This window comes from Tupaia chinensis, unplaced genomic scaffold (assembly GCF_000334495.1).
Source record: "Tupaia chinensis unplaced genomic scaffold, TupChi_1.0 Scaffold143574_1, whole genome shotgun sequence".
NCBI lineage: Eukaryota > Metazoa > Chordata > Mammalia > Scandentia > Tupaiidae > Tupaia > Tupaia belangeri.
Genome location: NW_006203419.1, coordinates 1,935,966 through 1,954,820, shown reverse-complemented (window position 1 = coordinate 1,954,820; position 18,855 = coordinate 1,935,966). Strand labels below are relative to the sequence as shown.

General features: G+C 57.1%; 2 protein-coding genes across 3 annotated transcripts in view; one reads left to right on the top strand and one right to left on the bottom strand.

The window, feature by feature from the left end:
* The first annotated feature begins 1,426 nt into the window (after positions 1-1,426).
* On the top strand, positions 1,427-14,416 carry ADISSP (adipose secreted signaling protein). 2 transcript variants are annotated; one of them, XM_006163964.3, is made up of 6 exons: positions 1,427-1,577; positions 8,503-8,675; positions 10,027-10,169; positions 12,388-12,526; positions 13,413-13,535; positions 13,745-14,416. In XM_006163964.3, the coding sequence occupies exons 2-6, from the start codon at positions 8,657-8,659 to the stop codon at positions 13,843-13,845; spliced, it is 525 nt and encodes a 174-aa protein (XP_006164026.1). In that variant the 5' UTR covers positions 1,427-1,577; positions 8,503-8,656; the 3' UTR covers positions 13,846-14,416. The 2 variants fall into 2 exon arrangements, with proteins under 2 accessions (XP_006164026.1, XP_006164025.1); XM_006163963.3 differs by having other exon boundaries at positions 8,480-8,675.
* A 341-nt stretch (positions 14,417-14,757) lies between these two features.
* The window catches only part of HSPA12B (heat shock protein family A (Hsp70) member 12B), a 20,000-nt gene continuing 15,902 nt past the window's right edge, over positions 14,758-18,855 (bottom strand). The window contains exons 8-12 of the mRNA XM_027766450.1: positions 18,624-18,710; positions 18,118-18,222; positions 17,780-18,038; positions 17,192-17,295; positions 14,758-16,301 (exon numbers count right to left, since the gene is read on the bottom strand). Coding sequence (XP_027622251.1) covers positions 15,781-16,301; positions 17,192-17,295; positions 17,780-18,038; positions 18,118-18,222; positions 18,624-18,710 — 1,076 coding nt within the window. The 3' untranslated portion in view covers positions 14,758-15,780. The remainder of the gene's footprint in view (positions 16,302-17,191; positions 17,296-17,779; positions 18,039-18,117; positions 18,223-18,623; positions 18,711-18,855) is intronic.

Sequence of the window (18,855 nt, the reverse complement as noted above, 5' to 3'; positions counted from 1 at the left end):
GGCAGGGAGGAATCAGATTCCTGATTTTCAGAAAGACGGAAGGAGAGAAAAACTTAATAGCCCATGTGAGCATAAAAAACCATCTGCAGGCTACTTTGAGCCCACTGTCTGCCAACTTCAGACCTTAAAGAAAAGACAAGGGAAAAATGTGTGTGTGTTGGGGTTGGGGGAGGGTAGTGGAGCGTATGGAATGGTGGGAGTGGGCAGCAGTGGGCTGAGACCAAGATGTAGAAAGCACCCAATGTCCAGGCTGGAGGACGACATCTCAAATGCCTGAGAGCGCAGGGATGACCCGAAATGCTGCTAAAGTTTGTGAAGTTTCGCTGCAGTCAACCTTAGAGCACAGCGCTTTTGAGCAGGCGTAGGAGGCGGACAATAGCTCAGAAAGAATAATTTGCCAACAGGGGGCGAGCCGGAGTGTAGAACGCAGGTTAGGGACCTCTGGAATCCCGCCGAGGGTGGGAACCCTGAGATCTTCTCAAAAGCAGGAAGGGACCCCGGCCCTTCCAAAAGAAAGTTGGCCTTCAGCCATCCAAGTGCCAGACCGCTACGTGCTCCAGACCGCTCCTCCGCCAGCGCTGTCGGGAATCTGTCCCCGACCGCGAAGTGGAGGGGTGTTCACGGACCCGCAGGCAGAGCTGTGGCAAGAACACCTGAGTACCCACGGGCCACGCCCCTCGCTCCCCGCCCCGTGGAGGCGGCAGCATCCTCCCCGGGGTACCGCGCGAGGCGCATCCCGCTGCCATAGCGACCGCCTCCATGGAGACCAGGAAGGGGCTGCGGTCCCGGGGGCGCGGCACCGGCTCTCCCAACCCCCACCCCGCGTGCCTTCTTTGTCTGATGCTTATCCACCCCGGCTGGGCTCCCAGGACGCTTCTTGGGGCTGAGCGGGGGCGCTTCCTCCGAGGGAGGGAGACGGGATGGAAGGGGAAGAGGCCGAAACCCGGGGGCCGGAAATCGGAACGGATGGAGGTTCTCCAGCTATTGGACTGGACTAACGTGACCCATGTCCACTGCGGATGCGGGCGTGGAAGCCTAGGGAGAAAATCGAGCCCTGAACTCCACTTAACCGTCGCCCGAGGGGGCGAGGCCCAGGGGAGGCCCCTCCCAAGTGGGGACTGAAGCGGGTGTTGCAACCCCCCAGCCCGCCACCCCCGCCGCAGCAGGTGGGACAGGGCGGGACCTATCCGAGGTTCTCTTCTCTCCCCCTTCAGTTCCATGCTGGCCCCCGGCCACGTCTGGCGGCCGACACCCTCATCGCGAGAACTCGCGGAGCCCGGGTAGGCGCGGGCTCGCAGGACGCAGCCGCAGCGCCCCCTGCACGTGACGCAGGAGGTTCCTCTCTCGCTGGCGCTCCAGCTGAGCCGCTTCATTGGGCCGAAGCATCCCTCGCCCCACCCCCCTGTCGACCAATGGGCGGAGGCGGGGGCGTGCCCTGAGGCGGGCTGCTGCTGCGCGGGGCTCCCTTCCTCGTGCTCGGCGTTGAGCCCCCGCCGCCGCCGCCGCCGCAGCCACCACCGTCGCCACCGTCATTGCCGCGTCCCTGGCCAGGTCGGCCCCGACGTGCGTCCCGCAAGGTGAGACAGTCCCTCCTCTCCCCACTTCCCGGTTCCGTCTGGCTGGCCGATAGCTCCTCCTGGCCCCCGTGTAGGTATTCGGGGCTGGGAGCCCACCGGCGGCGATGGTTGGAGTAGGGCAGGGGGCTCCGCTGTCCGGGCCGGGCCTGGAGGTCTCCACACGGCCTGAGCTAGGGCGATGTCAGGTCCCGGGGAACCCCCCTCCCGCCTCCCTGCCATTGCCACCGCCTCGCTGTATGACCTTGGATGATAGCCTCTGAGCCTCCCGGGCCTCGACACCCTCAGGGTGGAGGGCGGAGATGTCTGGAAGTGCGGGCTCCGGAGACTCCTGCGTCAGCCGAGGTGAGGGTGCAGAGCACACAGGATTATCTGTGAGGGACAGAGCCGGCATCTCCCGGCTTGGGACGTGTATGATGGGGACGCTTTCAGCTGCGTTTGTCTCCCAACAAGACGAGAATGGGGCGGAGATGGTGGTGCCACACCCACGGGGCGGTGGCTGGAGAGGATATAGGGTCCTACACTAGGGCCCCTGGTGCCTCTAGGGGCTTGCCCTCCCTGCCCCGCCCCCAGCAGGAGGGATTAGATTTAGGTTCTGGGCCAGTGTTCCCATTAGTGTGCAGGGCCCTACTGGACTGTGAAGGAAGGCCTCGCTTGCCTTTTCTTTTGAACCTGGGCACAGAGAAATGGGAGCAGCGTGTTTCTTTGCTCCAGGAAGCTCAAGAAGATCAGGGGCAGTTGTTACCCCCTGGACCTAGCCTGGCACCTGCTTCTTGGGGCCTCTGGCCACTGGTGGGGAAGGGAGGGGGAATCCTGGATGGGACAAGCAATCTGGGGGCTAGAGAGGGTTAAGCATCTTCTAGCTGAGGGAGGATGAGGCTGGACAGAGGAGGGCCACTTGGGAGGCAGGAGGGTGTGGGTGGTGGAGGTATCTTCTCCATTTCACTTTCCCCCTGCTCTGGACTTGCACCTTTGACCTGCTGGAGGGAGGAGGAAATCAGGTCACATCGAGGCTGAGTTGGTGGGAATCACACCTGACCTCCAGCCTGACCTTTCTAGACCTGAAGTGCGAAGACCCAAGTGGGGCTGCTGCCCAGTCCTATGTCAGGATCTGGGATTCAGCAGTTGGGGTGGCCCCATCTTAAGGCTTCAGTGAGTGTTCTTATGGGCTTGAGCTTCAATGGGAGGCTGAATGGTGCTTCTGCTGGACTGAGTGAGCCAAGATTGAGCCCCAGGATGGGGGCAGGAGAGAGATAGGAAGGTGGAATATTGTGGAGTTTCTGGCTCGGAGAAAGTCCTTGGGTCAGATTGAGAATAGGGATTGAGAAATGAATGAGAAATCTAAGAGGTAGAGGGCAACCAGCCACATGCAAGGAGAAGTTTGGGCTGGCCCTGTAATGTTTGGGGGGGCTGCCTGTGGGGCAGAGATGTGGCGTGTGGGTGCAGGAGGGAGGTAGGCTTGGGAGCCTCTTTGTCATGGACAGGCTGTGTTTGTCCCTCCCTCCAGTCTGGAGCCTTGGGCCCCAGTGAGGTCCCTATCCCCTCTGGGACAGAAGTTGAGCTGGGAATTCTGGGTTTCTGCGTAACCATCCATTTTTCTGTCCGCTTGCTGTGCACTCTTGCCGCAGCCCTTTTCTCTAAAGTAGAGGGACCTGAGCTGGCAGCTCTCTCTTCACAGTTTTCCTGAGAGCAACTGAGAGCCAGAAAGCCCCCGAGGCCTTGTCTCAGCTTTCCAGCCCTCCCCATCCTGTGACAGTCCAGGGTCCCACGCCTGATCTGTTGACAGCTCATGGGGAAGCTGCTGGCTGATCACTCTTTTCAGTCCCTGGGGAAGGACACCACATACCTCCTGGACATTTCCCCGGATGTGCATTCTCCACTTCTTCCTTGTAAACCATCTGACTGGAGGGATAGGAGGCTCCTAGCAGTCTGCTCTCTGGCCCTCCCTAGGGGCCCAGCTGCCCTGGGAGTAGAAGAGGATGGCAAGGAGAGGGAGGCCCTCTCAATCCTTGAGCTGTTTTCCAAGAGCCTGAAGTCCCTGGGGCCCCCTCTGTGGGCCGCTTCTGGCTCCTCCAGGATTGACCTGATGTGCCTCTCCGCCTGTGCTGCTGAAATTGCCGTCGCTTTAGAAACCAGACCTTCGGGGGTTTGCTTTTGCAGGGGTTGGGGTGTGGGGTACATTTCATAGAGCTTCAGGTACAGCTGCACCACACCCTGGGAGGAAGAGGTTGCTGCTTATTCCTGTGTTACAGATGAGGAAACTGAGGGACAGACGTGAATAACTCACCCTGCAGCCAGCAAGGGCAGAGCCTGAATTTAAACCAGGACTGCAGCCTCTGGGGCCGTGTGTTGGGGCCACAGCGGGGACTTGGCTGGCACAGGAGGAGGCTGGAGTCAGGGCCAGGCTGGGGGTTGCAGTGCTCTGTGTACTCGGCTGCACCAGGAGAGGCTCCAGTGCCCTCTTTTCCTGCTTCTGATGAGGAATCGTGTGGGTGAGAGTCTAGGTCCCAGGGGACAGTGACTGGTGGGACTCTGCTCAGAAAGGAGGTTTGTGTGTTTTCAGCCTTGCCTCCCCGTCCTGTGTGTTCTCACCTCCTGGTAGAGGGTTACAGGCAGTTCCTGGCACTTGCTCTGTACTGAGTGCTGGGCACTGCAAGAGACGTGGGTGGATTTCTACCTCAAGGTGGGCACAGGCAGGTAGTGAGGCCCGAGGAATGCCCAGTGAGGCCACGGGTGTGAGGTGGGGGGAAGGGAGTGCCTTCCAGGGCAGGGGTTGGCTAAGCAGGGGTGGGGGGGGAGTTCCTCTTCCTGAGAGCGTCCGCTCTAAGTTGCTGGCCCTAACCACACCACATCTGCTAGAGAGCCCGGCCAGGGCAAATAGCTGGGCTCCCCTTCGTGTGGTCGTCTGTGCATTCGACACACATAACTTGAACACAGCCTTCTCCCTTTCCTTGCTGTGCTAGGTGCTAGGAACACAGGGGTGGGCAAAACGCTGTCACTGCCCTCGTAAGGTGGGCAAGGTAGATACCAGATGATCTCAGTAGTGAGAAAGGGGACCCTGGAAAGAGTTTCAGGCCTATCCTGAGATCTGGGAGGGGGCAGGAGGGTGCTTCTTTAAAAAAGGGATGCAGCTTGAGACCCAGGCTAAGGTATGGATGGGAGATGCGGGGAGGGGGGCTCTCTGGCCTGGGCAAAGCCTCGCAACAGCCAGATAGTGGGTTGGGAAGAGACAGGGAGGGGGCCCTGCATGGTTGGAGTGGAGCCTTTTGTGAAAAGGGTCTCCAGCAGCCTTTGATCACCAGCCACTGGTTAAGGGTTCACCTGGGCCTCCAGCCAGTATCCTGGGAGATGGGGGACCTTGTGAACATTGGGCTGTCACTGTCCTATGACTGTAGAGGTGTGGCTGGAGCAGCACGGGAGGAAGAGGGCCTGACACCCTTGTGCTTGGCCTTTGTCACATACTCTGAGTTCACAGCTTCAGGGGATGACTAGAGTGGGAGGGTTGGGGGCAGGCTGCTTTCCAAGGCCAGGCTTCCTGGGGACAAGCCAAGCATTTCAGGGCTGAGGTTACTGATCTCGGAGTGGCCCTGGCCAGGGGTGAATGGGGCGTAGTTCTCTCTGCTCTGGATCGGGGCCTGGAAGCTAGCCTCCAGGGTGCTGACCTAGGGTTGTCCCTGCCCTGGCTGCTCCTGCATTCCCGAGGCCGAACCCTTGCCCTTGCCTTCATCTCTCTAGGCCTCCTTGTACCAGGAGCTCCTGGTACCCAAGCTGTGAACGCCCTGCCCACAGGCGGGCCTAGCCTGGGACTTCTCTCACTTGGAGAAGTGGAAAGGGAGGTGAGACCACACCTGCTTCCTGCCCTGGAGCTCAAGCCCTCAGCAGGTCCAGCCCCTGACCGTGGGATTGTCCTGTGGTTTCTCTTTATTCCCTGGACTAGCTAAGGTTACTCACAGGTCACTCAAAATACTTAAGCATTTCTCTTAAAAATGAGGACATATTTATCTCTTTTTTTTGGGGGGGGAGAGGTTTTTGCTATAGGGTGCGTGCGCTCACCAGAGAGACAGAGAGAGACAGAAAGTGAGAAATTACCCCCCAGGGGGATGGCCACACCGCAATCACTTCTCCATTCTCCTCTTGGGATCATGGGCACATACGCACATGTGCCCGGCATGAGTTTAAGCACCGGGTCCGGGACTTGAACCGTGGTTGAGTACATGGGAGTCCAGCGACATAGCCATTACGCTAACTGCTGGTCCCATATTTCTCTCTTTTTGAGAGGTTTTTTTTTTTTTGCTATAAGGCACATGCTCGCTGGAGAGACAGAGAGCACCCCCTCCCCAGTGGTAATGACCACACTGAAATCCCTTTTTCTCCATTCTCCTCTCAGGATTTTGGGCATGCCCGGCATGTATTTCAAGCCACTGGGTCCAGGTCTCGAACTGCGGTTGACTATACGGGAGTCCAGCGATGTAACCATTATGACATCTGCTGGACCCATAAGGACATATTTCTTTACATAATACAATTCCATGATCCCATCTAACAAAACAACTCGTTTTCTTAGTGTTATCTAACATTCTCATTTCCCAATTACCCTCCAAAGGTCATTTTTGTAAGTCCTTAGAAATGCCATCCCTGGGCTGTCCCCATAGTGCACAGTTAAGGGCTATGCATGGAAAGCCAGATTTCATATGGCCAACTGTGGTTCAAATCCCAGACCCAGAGACTTGAAAAACATACCAGGTGCATGTGCGTATGTGCTCAGGATCCTACCCCAATGGAGAAATGGAGGAAAAGGGGTTGTGATGTAACTGGCTGCCATTAGAAAGTGCTTTCTGTGTGTGTGTTTGTGTGTGTGTGTGTGTGTGTGTATCTGGTAAGTGCATGTGCCCTCTGGCAATTAAAAAAGAAAGGAAGGAAAGAAGAATGGAAGCAAGGGGAGAAGGATGGAGAGAAGGAAGGAAAGAAGGAAGTAGGGAGGGCTGAGAGAAAAGGAGGAAGAAAGGAAGAACCCCCACCCCCCATTTATTTTTCTTCTTGTAACTGATGTGAAAAAACCAGGTCAGTCATCCTGTAGGTTATCCTGTCTTCTTGCCTCTTAAGTGTGTGTTAACCTAGAACAGGGTTTGGCAAACGTTTTCTGTGAAGGTCCAGATAGTAAATATTTTAGACTTGCAAATGAGATGGCCTCTGTCACAGTGACTCAAAGTAGTTTAGTTCTAGTGCAAGAGCAGTTGTGACAGCATGTAAATGAATGAGTGTGGTTGCCTCCCCGTTAAACTTTATTTACAAATAACGGGGGGTGTTCCCCACAGGCAGTAGTTTGCCCATTCTCTATGTAGAGCAATTTTCCTTTATTTTTCTTTTTGCAATTTGAAAAAAAAAAAAAGGTCAGTGTCCTGGAGAATATCGCACCTTCTGACTGGTCTCACTGCTTTCTCAGAGTCATTTAATTTTTTTCGCTGTCCTCTGTGTTTTCAGTAAATGAGCAGTCGAGCTAGAGGCTCAGTTAGATCCAGGTTAAACATTTTGGCAGGAGTCCGTTGCCAGCGATGCTGTGACTTCAGGCTGCCTCCTAGCAGGAAGTATCGGTGTGTCAGGTTGTCCCATGGTGAGTGAGGGGGGACTGACCAATGTGACTAGATGATGTCACTTGGGTTAGTCTTTTAAAAACAACAGCAGGCCCTCTGTTTGGGATTCTTGGGGATCTGTGAGTAACTACCTTCCTCGTGGTATAGCACCCACAGACATCCGTTGCCTCCCGCATTTGTTTCTTTGGGGGCTGCAGAATGACTTGGTGTTTGGTCATTCCTTTGCTATGTAGTAGGGAGAAGTCTTGTGTAAAGACCGTCTTCTTTTCCTCCACCACCAGGGCAGTATGGTTACAGGAAGGGAAAAAGAGAGAGGCTGAATTATTTCCCTTTAATTGCCAGTTTTCAGAGCAGAGTTCGGGCATTGCTACTGTCTGTGGTGACAAATGAGGCTTTCGGTTTACTTTGCTTGCTTTCTTTTGTGGTAATCTCTGCAAATGCTCTGATTGGATGTACCCATCTGTTTGCGTCAGTTGCATTCAGTATTCCTTTTGATGCTTCCATGGTGCATTCAGTATTCCTTTTAATGCTTCCATGGTCCCTGCCCAGCCCATTGGCAGCTTCCTAGGGGTGCTTCATACTGCCCTGATACTGAGGCTGCCCTCTGGGAGCTGAGCAGGGAGCCACCCTGAGACTTGGGCCAGGTTGTAAGTGGCAGGTTCAGATGGAGCCCACCCCCTCCCCAGGTGTCTCCCGTGTGTGGCCCTGCCTGGTCACCGGGAGAGAAAGCTCCAAGGATACCTTTGTCTCCTGTGACCCTCCACCTCCCTCCACCAAGCATACTGTTAACTCTGACCTACACCCAGATGCTTTGGTTGTGTGATCTAAATAATGCAGACTCGGGGCCCAGCTCTTGGGATAGCAGTGCTGGAACTAGCCCCATGCAAAGTCCCAGTAAAGTCTCTATTCTTTCCAGGCTGCCCATCTTGTCAGCCCCAGGTGGGCTGGCCCAAGAGCAGCTGTAGCTCGATCTGTGCTGGTGGCTCCTGGGGCAGTGGGGTATCAGGTGGGGTGAGGGCTCAGTGAATGTAGGCAGTGGTACAGGGCAGGGGTGCAGCTCCTTTGCTGAAAAATGCAAGCAACACTTGGGCTGCTGAGAGCAGCAGAGGTTTGATTCCTTTTTCTTCTTCTTTTTAAATAGAATTATTTATTTTAATTTTTACTTATTATTATTCTTCAATTTGACCAGAGAGAGACAGAGAAGGAGAATGAGAAAGCAAGCTTCCAGGTCTGGGACTTGAACTGTAGTCGGCCACCTGGAAGTCCAGTGCTTCAACCACCATGCCACCTGCTGGCTCCTTGATTCCTTCTTAGGATACTCCTCTGCTCATCTCCAGCCACTGGTGCACAGGTGCCCCTGACTGCTGCCCTCTCCACCACCTGCATCCTTCAGGCTCCTGCTGGGGTCCCCGGAGCATGGGAGGCTGCTGAGCTTGAGCTGCGGTGTCCGGCAGGAGCTGCGCATCTCGCCCCGTAGCAGGGAGGGTGTCCATGGCTGCAGCTAACAAAGGTGAGTGCCTCCCTGGACTTATGGGCTTTGCATGAGCTGTTCCCGTGGGCCCTGGTGGACAGGGCACTGCTGCTTGCAGGGCCTACGTCAGCCGTGTGTGTGTGTGTGTGTGTGTGTGTGATTTGGAATATGCCATGTTTGTGCCATGTCCAGTGGCTCACCTAAGCCCTAAAGGGACCTCTGCTGGCTCCTAAGCACACTGGTCTATGGAAGTGTGTGCTCTGTGTCCCCATGTCCCAGCCCCTCTGTTCCACTGCAGGGATGAGGGGACAGGAGGGGCTTGTGGTAAGCACTGAGGCTGGCAAGGAGGGCAGGACCACAGCAAGCCAGGGAAGAGTCTAGAAGGGAAAGTTTTAGGCAAGAGGGATCTGGTAAGATAGGGTCAGGTCTGTGGGACTCACAGGTTTTGTGGAAGTGTCAAGCTGGTCCTTGGGGCCTGCTGAGTGTCCAAGAACTCAGGCAAAGGCTGGCCCAGCTAAAGGACTCTGAGCAGGCCTCTTGGGAGGCCGAGGGCTAAAGGGTCAGAGAGGACTGGGGTCACAGTTGTGTGTCCCCCAGCCTTAGCATTTATCCAGCCCAGTTCTCTGCTCCTCTGCCTGTCTCAGCATCTGTCCTTTGTAGAGGTCTGGGAGACCCCGACCGAGCTCAGAGACAGCTGACGGTCTTCATGGCAGGCTAAGCAGAGGAGGGAAGAGCATCTCTGGGAGGTTCCATGGGTTCTTCCTTCTTGCCTGGCATCAGTGGGGTTCCGTGGCTGCTGCAGCCTCTCACAGGTAGGCTGCGTGTTTTTTTACCCTCCTTCTTTTATTTCTCCCACCCCAAATAAGTCCCCTAGAGCTCCTTCCTGTCCTGACCTGTTCCCCAGGCTGGCATCATTAGGAGGGGCAAGCAGGCCTCATGCACCTGAAAGCGAAGGTCCCAGGGATGGGGAGCTTTTACATTGAAGGAGAGCACTGGGGCAGGGCGCCCATGGCCTGGGCTGAGCCCCGCACTTCCTATTGCTGTGTGAGCCCGGAGGACTCTCTTGCTTCTGTCTCTGGCTCCAAGTGAGGAGTCCTACTAGCCAGTCCCCGAGTTCCCCCAGGGCACTCTCAGGGGTGCTTTTTTGTGAGACAACTGGGCAGGTAGGGGTAGAGTAGAGGTCTCAAGCCTCATGATCCTCAGTGTCTGCCCAGCTCTGAAAGGAATCCAGCCCTTGTGTGGACTCCTTGATATGAAGGACGGTTTGGGGGTGGGGAAGGATGAGTGGGCATAGTTTCCTAGGGGTAGAGGTACCTGGGGAAGGATGAGTGGGCATAGTTTCCTAGGTAGAGGTAAAAGCAGCCCTGAAGCCCTCTCCCACTCTTCCTAGGCAACAAGCCCAGAGTCCGGAGTATCCGCTTTGCCGGAGGTCACGATGCAGAAGGCTCCCAGAGCCACGTCCACTTCGATGAGAAACTGCATGACTCAGTGGTCATGGTCACCCAGGAGAGTGACAGCAGCTTTCTGGTCAAGGTACATGCACACCTCCCCCATCATCAGCTTGATTCTGTCTCCTCCCTGGCTTCCCAGGCCTGTCTGTCTCCTTTCCTCTAAGCTGGTTCTTGGCCAAGCCTGACTGATATAGGCTCTTTGCAGCAGTATTTATCATCTCATGTTTTCTGTTTGGTGGAGCACCCGCCTCTTCTGCATACCACTCACCGTCCAGCCTGCCTCCAGCTGCTAGGACACTGTGGGTCCCACACCCTTTTGGAAGGGACAGCAGGGAGTCTCTGGAGGGGCTGGATTGGGGATTGAGTCTTTCAGGCTGGTCAAGTAACCAGGGGTCCAGGATTAAGCAGGGGAGTGGAGGTGGGGGTTGGAGACGGAGGTCAGATCCATGGAGACTACCCTGGGGAGGGGCGTGCTACCCTGCTCAGAAAGGGGCCCAGGTTTATATCCATTTCTGCCCAGCTGTAAAATCCTCACCCTTCTACAGCTGACATCTTCCCCAAGGGGATAGACAGAATGAACGGAAAGTTAAAAATAGCTCCCTTCCCTCATTGCGAAATCCATTCATGTCTATTAGAGAAAATTTGGAAGATAAATATAAAGAAATTTAAGAGTAGCCGCAGTCATACCATCCCGAAATAACCATGGTTAATATTTTGATGTGTGTCATCACAGCTTTTTTTTTTAAAGCTTTGTTTTCAAAAACAAAAAGCTGGTGTACACGCTGTATCTTGCTTGCTTCTGTTATGAACTGTCTCTTGCTTGTGTCAGTAAATAATTTTCCACAAGATCTTCCAGCTGCCTGGCATTTCATTATAGGTCTCACCACTGATTTAACTGGTTCCCTATTCCTGGGTGTTACGGTTGGTTTTCACTGTTAAAAATAGGGCAGTGATGATTTTTTTTTTTTTCACGTGTGAGTATTACCTTGGAAAATTAGGCAAGTGGGGAGCTGGGTCACAGGGTCAGAGTTGGGAGGCACAACCAGAGCCTGGAGAGGAGGGTCCTCCACCAGCAGTGTACAAGGGGGTCGTGTGCATCGAGGTTTCCCATGGGATAACATCAGATGGAACCCACTGAAAGGCTGAAAGCTTCTCAAACCCAGTTTCAACTGGTCCCCAGGGGTGGGGCCATCCCACTCTGGTTACCACACTGTGAGCAGGATTTTGTGCGCATGTGAGCTGTGGCTATGTGCCTGTTAGACTGGCACTCCTGCCAGCCACTCTGCTCAGCAGACACCAGCTTGTAACCCTTCGTGCCACTGGGAGGTATCTGTCCCAGAGGACATCAGTTGCAAGCACCGTGTGTGAACAACAGAAGTTGCTTGGGCCCTAAGTAGGGGTCATAGGGCACAATGAACCTTTGAGTGGACAGGCAGATATCCATGGTCAGGTGCCAACAGGACAGGCAGGAGCCCAGGTTCATTGGCTGGTGCAGGCCTGCGGGCAGGCTCTGGTCTGACACAACTGGTCTATGTCCGTGTATCTAATTCCATCCCATCCCTCATCCGTGCTGGCGGAGTCACTGGAGCATCAGTATCCCTGACATGGCTACTGACTCAGGCAGGTGCTGGCCTGCCATGGGACTTTGACCCTCCCCTGATGGGCAGTGTCTGATGCCTTGGTGCATTCCATGCACGGCAGCCAAGAGGTCTAGGGAGGACTTTACCTGACCGTGCCTTCAGCCAGTCATTTGCTGGCTGCTCTTCCCATCTGTGAAATGGGAAATGGGTTACTGTGGGCCAGCCGGGTGGCATGGTGGTTAAGGCGCTGAATGCCACATAGCTGACTATGTGACCAACTACGTGCTGAGGCCTAGACCCAGCAGCTTGAAAGACACATTGGGTGCTTGTGTATGCATGCCCAAAATACTGAGAGGGGAAGGGATTGTGGCGTGGCCATCCCTTCAAAGGAGAGAGGGGATTTATCACTTTCCTTTTCTCTCTGTCTCTTTCCAGTGAGTACACGTACCCTATGGGGGAAGTAAGGATTACTGAGGACAGTAGGGCCCATGAGACATGCTGAGGAGCATGCTGGCTCAGCTGTGGGGATGAGGTCCTTCTGGGAAGGCGATTTATCAGAGGGCCTGGTGTGGACCAGCCAGAGTGATGGAGGAAGTCAGGCTCCCTGGGCTGTCCAGGAAAGCAGGTGCCGAGACCCACAAGGCTCACAGCTGACATGATCTAGGTGGGCCCTGAGTGGCAGTGAGTGAAGGTGTCTCTCCCTCCCCGCTGCTGCTGCAGGTTGGCTTCCTGAAGATCCTGCACAAGTATGAGATTACCTTCACGCTGCCCCCGGTGCACCGGCTGAGCAAGGACATCCACGAGGCACCTGTCCCCAGCCTGCACCTCAAGCTTCTTAGCGTCGTGCCTGTCCCTGAAGGTGTGTCCCCTTCCTCAAGGTGGAGGAGGCCTGCCTGCACAGGGCCTGGATGTCAGTGGGAGTAAGAATGTGGGGTGCTGTCCTCCCCCCATGTAGGATGGACATGGTGCTGTTCTATGAGCTTGGCAGGTCTCACACCCTGGGCCGCACTTCCTGGATGGAAGTCTGTGGTCTCACACTGCAGTCTCACATGACAGTTACCACCTTAGTGGGAAGGTGGCTGAGATGGGAGCCACTGAAGAACTGGCTTTAGGCCTCCAATCCTCCTGCCCTCCTGCCCTGTAGGCACTCGGGGCACTAACTCCTAGCACCCACCAGTCCAGGGCCTTGGATTTCAGGCTGCTTCTCCGTACCGACCTGGATCCCCTGTCCTACCCCCCAACCTCCATGCAGAACCTGACAGAAGCCAGGGTGCCCAGTGTGCGGCCCTCGGAGCCCCAGCTTCTGTTTCATCCCCACCCCCATCCCCTACCTCTTCATGATCTTGGCCCACAGTGGATTGAAATCACCTCGGGCCTTTGCTTCTTGCCACCTGATCCACACAAATCTTGCCCTTGCGCCCCTATCTCCCCCATCACTCGCTCTCCCAGCTTTATTTTTTGGGGAAGTCAGCTGCTCCTTCTCTTGGAAGATGGAATTTGACCGTTCTCCACCCTTAGCACCCTACTGGAGTGACCTGCAGGCCAGAGGCACGTCTAGTCTAGTTCACCGAAGAACTTCAAATGGGAAGTTCCCAAGCCTGTGTACCCTGAGGGGGCTCTGGAGGGGTCGTCCTTGTTGCTTGTCAAGGAGGCTCGGCAGCCTTGATAGTGGCCAAGTGGGGGTGGGCCAAGGAGTGCTGGGAGCAGGGGAGGCGTGCTGCTCAGCTGCCGGATCCTCTGCACAGGTTACAGCGTCAAGTGCGAGTACTCGGCGCACAAGGAAGGCGTCCTCAAAGAGGAGATGCTGCTGGCCTGCGAAGGCGGCGCCGGGGCCTGCGTGCGCGTGATGGTGCAGGCGCGCGTCATGGGTGAGAGCGAGGCGGGGTCCGGCTGGAGGAGGGAGGTGCGAGCTGGGTTGCAAGGGTTTGTCCAGCCCTCTGGAGTCCGGGTCTCAGAAAAGGGGTTCTTGCTCACTTGGGGCTTGGCCTCTCCTCCTGCAGCCTGTCCCCTCACAGTGGGCTTGTGGGTGGCGCCCGGGACGCAGCACAGCGCACCGACTTGCACTCTTGCCTTGCAGACAGGCACCATGGCACACCCATGCTGCTGGACGGTGTCAAGTGCGTGGGCGCTGAGCTGGAATACGACTCCGAGCACAGCGACTGGCACGGCTTCGACTGAGGCCTGCGGCCTGCCTGCCTTGGGGCCCCTCAGCCTTAAACCCCTCCTTGTCTCCCCGACATGCTGCGTGTTGATGTGGCTTCCTCACCCCTCCCCTGGGTGGGCACAGGGGTGGAGAGTCCAGGGGCCTTCAAGCTGGAGCCTCGCCCACCTCTCACCTCTGCCTTCATTCATGCCACCACCCTGCCTCTCCTGTGTCCTCCTCTCCCACTTCCTCCTCTCTGTGTGCCTCAGTCTCCTGCCAGAAGAAATGGGTTGAGCCCCCAAGGAGGCTATCTGAGGACGGAAGTGGAAGGGCCTGGGGTAGGTTCTGCCCACGTCTCACCCCAAGCCATAGGGGCTCCAGCCAGGGTCTGGGAGAGGATGGAGCTGGCTCTGTGATGCATCGCCCCATTACTGCTGCTGCTGTCTCTCTTCAGCCCTCTCCTGCCCTCCCTCTTCCCCACTGCTGTCCATGGTGAGTAGGAGGGAGTGCAGTCCTCAACCCTTACCCCTCAGGTCTGTGTTACTTGGTTTTTAAATGAATGATTGGGATAGAACCTTAAAGAAATAAAACTTCCAGTGGGTACCAGTGGCTAGCGAGATTTTTGTTCAAGAATGGACTAAGGAAGGACTTGGCACTCTCAGTGGGCAAGGACACAGTGTGGTAGCAGAGCCCCTAACCCAGAAGAGGTACACACAGGTGACATTTTAGGCGTGAGATTGGTTGCCAAGACAATTGGTTTGGATGGGGAGGGGGCGCCTGCCCAGGCCAGAGGTCTGAAGGAGTGGGGGAGTCGTTTGGGCTGCTTGCCAGGAGATGGCAGCTGGTGCTCTGGTTACTTCCCAGCCCTGGACAGGGCTAAGCTCTCCCTCCTCTCTAGAACCCACATCCCCTACACAACTCCAAACAGCATGGAGGTACCAGCAGGCTGTGGCTTCCCCATGAGCATAAATGTTTTATTGTCACCTTAAGAGTTCTCAGGCAGTGGGGCTGTTGCATGTCATGGTTGGAAAGAGGTGCCTGGCATTTCACACTTGGAGACACCGAGGCCCACGTGTAATCAGGAAATATCCTAACGGCACACCAAGTAGAGGGCAGAGCTGGGACCAGTCCCCCGCAACCCTCTTCCACCCCACCCCCCTGCTTCCTCTGTTCCCCTATCCCCTGTGCCCTAGACCCCTAACTCCTTTCCGTTACTGGTGTGGGATGCAAGTGATCCCTTATGGCCTTTTCAGATAGGTATTTTGTCATGAAATGCCCCCTACCCGGCTTGCCACCATAACCTCCCCCCCCATGTCCCCTGTAACCTGCCTTCGCCATAACATACTCTTCTCCCCATTAGCTACTGGCCTTCCTGCAATTAGCAGTCATACCTGGGGGTCAGTATCAAGCCAAAGGTGCCACACACCTGTACCTCCGCTGTCCACCTCCAGTCTCTTCCTGCCTGCCTGCACAGGGTTGCTCTGCCCAGAACCCTGTATGGCAGAACCCCTATCGGTGAACTCTGGCCCTGCAGGTCCGGGCCAGGCACAAAGTCCTGCTGCTTCTGCAGCCTCTCCGTCCCAACGGCCTCCTTCCTACGCACCCTCCCCCATGATCCGGCCAGGGTTCTCCCTTTTGTTGCATTTTGCCTTCGGGATCATGCGCCTCTTGCAAACCTGTTCCAAATTTCACTTTTCCCCCCCGCTGTCCTTGGCCTGGCCCTTCAGTCTGCAGTCAGCGGACCAGGGCCCAATTCCAAAATCTGATCCTCTGGCCGTGCCCCCACCCGCTCTCCCATGATCTAATCCCTACCCTACCCCGGGATTAGAGGACCGGGAAAGGAGCGCTGACATCAGAACAAGCCTGACATCAGAACAAGCGGTTCCTGGGCCCCACCCAGCCCTTCGGACCCAGGAACAGAAAGAGGGCGGGGCCGGGCAGATTCGGGCTGGCACCAAGCCGGCACGCCCTCAGTTGGAAAGAAAGTCGATAGCGGCACGCACAGAGCGATTGGTGCTGACGTCTACGGCGGTGACCTTAATCTCGGTGTCGCCGAACTGCATGGCAGCTCGGATCTCGCGGCGGCCCGGGGGCGCAGCAGCGGAGTCCGCGCAGCCGTCGGCCGGCTGGAGCTCCAGGCTGAGCGCGCCGCACTTGCGCACGCCGGGGTCGGTGATGAAGCGCGCGTCCTCGGCGGCACAGTCGCGAACCAGCAGCTTTTCCGGCGGGGGGCGCCCAGCCACAAAGCGGTTGAGCACGCCCACGCCGTAGGTGAGCGGCGAGCGGCGCACTCTCACCACGCCCGGATCCTGGCCGAAGAGCACGGCGCCTTTGAGGATGGTGAGCCCCACGTCGTGCGGGACCACAACACGCAGGCCGCGGGCGCCCAGCGCCGTCTGCACCGCCTGCTGCAGCACTGCCGACTCCGCGAAGCCGCCCACCAGGAACAGCAGCTTCACGCCCTGCACCTCTGGCCGAGCCAGCACCGCTTCTGCGGGACAGGGAGGGGTAGAGGGTGAGGAGAAGGAAAGGAGTAGGGGGGGCAGGACGCGAGCTGCGGAGGCCACCACTACAGGCCACCCCTACGCCCAAACTATAACCCGGTTCTGATGAAGCGAGATGCCCAGTGCTTTCACCAAGGGCTCTTGGCAATCCTCATGAGCTCTGCCTCCCTGACACTCTACCCTCCTCTCTACTGCATGGCGGATCGGGTGGGATAAGATGTATTTATGCGGCCCGCAGGTGCCGTGGCGGTAAAGGCCCTGGACTCCCACATGGCTGACCACTGCTCTAGTCTCGGACCTGGAAGCTTAAAAATCACGCTGGGCACGGGTGCGTGTGTGCCCCCAAATCCCAGGAAAATGGAGAAGGGATTATGGACACTTCCCTGGGTGTGTGTGTGGGAGGGCGTGATTTCTTACTTTCCCTCTCACTGTCTCCCTCAGTCTCTCCACGAGGGCACGTGCCCCATGGCAAAAACCAAAAAAGGGAAAAGAAATTTCATTTACACACATCAAACATCCTGACTTGGGTACAAGACACTGCTCACTCTGGAGACTTTAGCTTATTCCATCCCTGTGACACCATTTTGTGGTTTGTGGAACCCAATATGGTCACTTCATTTTATAAATGGGGAAACTGAGGCACCAGGGGTTCTTTGATTTGGCAAGACCACAGACCCTGTCCCCTAGCTATTACTCACCGCACTGCTTCTTTCCTGTGGAGGATTCTAGGCCTCATCCTGCCGCTCGGCTGTTTCTAGGCTCCCAGGCAGTAATGGGGTTATTCCCACGTGGGGGTGTGTACGGGGTTGCGGCGTGGATCCCACATGGGGGTGTGTACAGGGCTGCGGCGTGGACGGACCTGCACTCAGGCACTCACCTATGTGCTGGATGATGCCGCTGACAGTGGGCTGGAAGAGCTCGTTCATGGCCTCACAGGACATCCGGAGCATCCCCTGTGAGGACCACTTCACGAAGTTCACGCTGCAGCGAAGGGGGCATGAGGCCACAGATCAAGTCCCAGCTCCTTGCCCCAGTGTGGGGACCCTACCCCTGCCTCCAGGCTGACTGCCCATTGTGTGAGAAAGGGTGCACTAGCTAGAGGTTGGCCCTCATCCCCACCAGACTCTCTCAGGCTGACAGCCTGCTCCAGTTTCAGGCACGAGGGGCCAGGAGAGGGGCCTGTCCTTTGCCTCCGTGCAGAGAAGCCAAGGAGCATTGCCAGGCAGGGCATTGGGGAGGGAGACAGGCATGGAGAGCCCCCTGCTCCCCCATGGCTCTCTAGCCTCAGTTCCGGCTGCGGAATCCTATGATGAAACCTGGGGTACACCTCTCGCCTACCTGCACCCCCTGCCGGCATGATGTGTATGTGTTGGATTGGGGGACCCTCCCCCGGGGCCTACGACCCTCCCTTGCGTAAGTGTTCGGCATCAGCAAACGCTGCCTGAGCCCGCCTCCCCGGGCCCACCTGCTCCTGCGCAGGGCGGTCTCCACGTTGTGGCCTCGCTGCTTGCGGTAGAAGTCAATGAAGGAGAAGGGCAGTGAGATGTTGAGCGCCCCCGCTCGGTGCGGGCCTGCGGTGCGTTTGCGGGCCTCGAAGGCAATGGTCAGATCCACCCACGCAGCAGGCCGCTGCCTTTTGAAGGTATCAATGAAGTCCTCGCCAAAGATGCGGCACAGCAGCTGCTCGAAGGCCAGGTCCACGCCCACCGCACCGTAGGGGCCACCTGGGACCAAGCAGGAGGCATCAGAGCGCGCCCGGCGGGCAGTGGGCGCTGTTGGGGACCACGCCGCCTGGCTACTCACCAGACGCCTTGTAGAGCTCCTTGAGGGTGCCGTGGGGCTGCTCCAGCTGATGCACCGTCAGGTCCACGGTGCCTCCTCCGCAGTCTGCCACCACGTAGCGGTCTCCTGTGGCGGCGAGCACAGGCGCACGCTCAGGGCCTGACTCGTACCCTCAGTTAGGCGCCCCCTCCAGCCTCACCCAGCCTTCAACCCTGCCCCAGGTCCTGCGCCCTGCCTGCAAAGGGCAGGGGAAGGATGTGAGGGGTTTAAGGTGCTTGAACCTCTGGCCACCTGAACTGGGCACTGGGGTGTGGGGGAGAAATGGTTCCGGAGACTCGCAACCCCTGGAGGAGTGGGAGTTAGGGGTGTGGCTGTGAGTGGAGGAGGGGATCAGATCGTAGTGAGGAGATGCCAGGTTAGGTACAGCTGATGTTGGAGAAAGGGGCGGGCTTCGGGAATGTGCCCTTCTGCCCATCCGTACTGGTGCCCGGTAGGTGCCAAGGGCATCCCTCCGTCCCCTCCCCTACCTGCTTGCATCTCTGCCCACAGCTCTCCGACACCGGATTCCACCAGGAACGTGCGGCTGTGGCGGGACCTTCGCAGCTGCTCCCGAGCTGGGGTCAAAGGACAGCAAGAGAGAGGTCAGAGGAGGTGCCCCAGTTACAGGCTCAACCCGGGCTGCCGAGGTCTTCATGAGCACTCGGAGCAGCCAGTGCTCCTGAAAGTCCTACCCTCCGACTGGGAGAGGGCAGTGATGAA

Excerpts from the sequence above, each read along its gene's own strand:
- ADISSP (XM_006163964.3), top strand. Across the intron at positions 10,170-12,387 it reads ACAGCAGCTTTCTGGTCAAG|GTTGGCTTCCTGAAGATCCT; the intron begins GTACATGCACAC and ends CTGCTGCTGCAG. Across the intron at positions 12,527-13,412 it reads CGTCGTGCCTGTCCCTGAAG|GTTACAGCGTCAAGTGCGAG; the intron begins GTGTGTCCCCTT and ends TCCTCTGCACAG.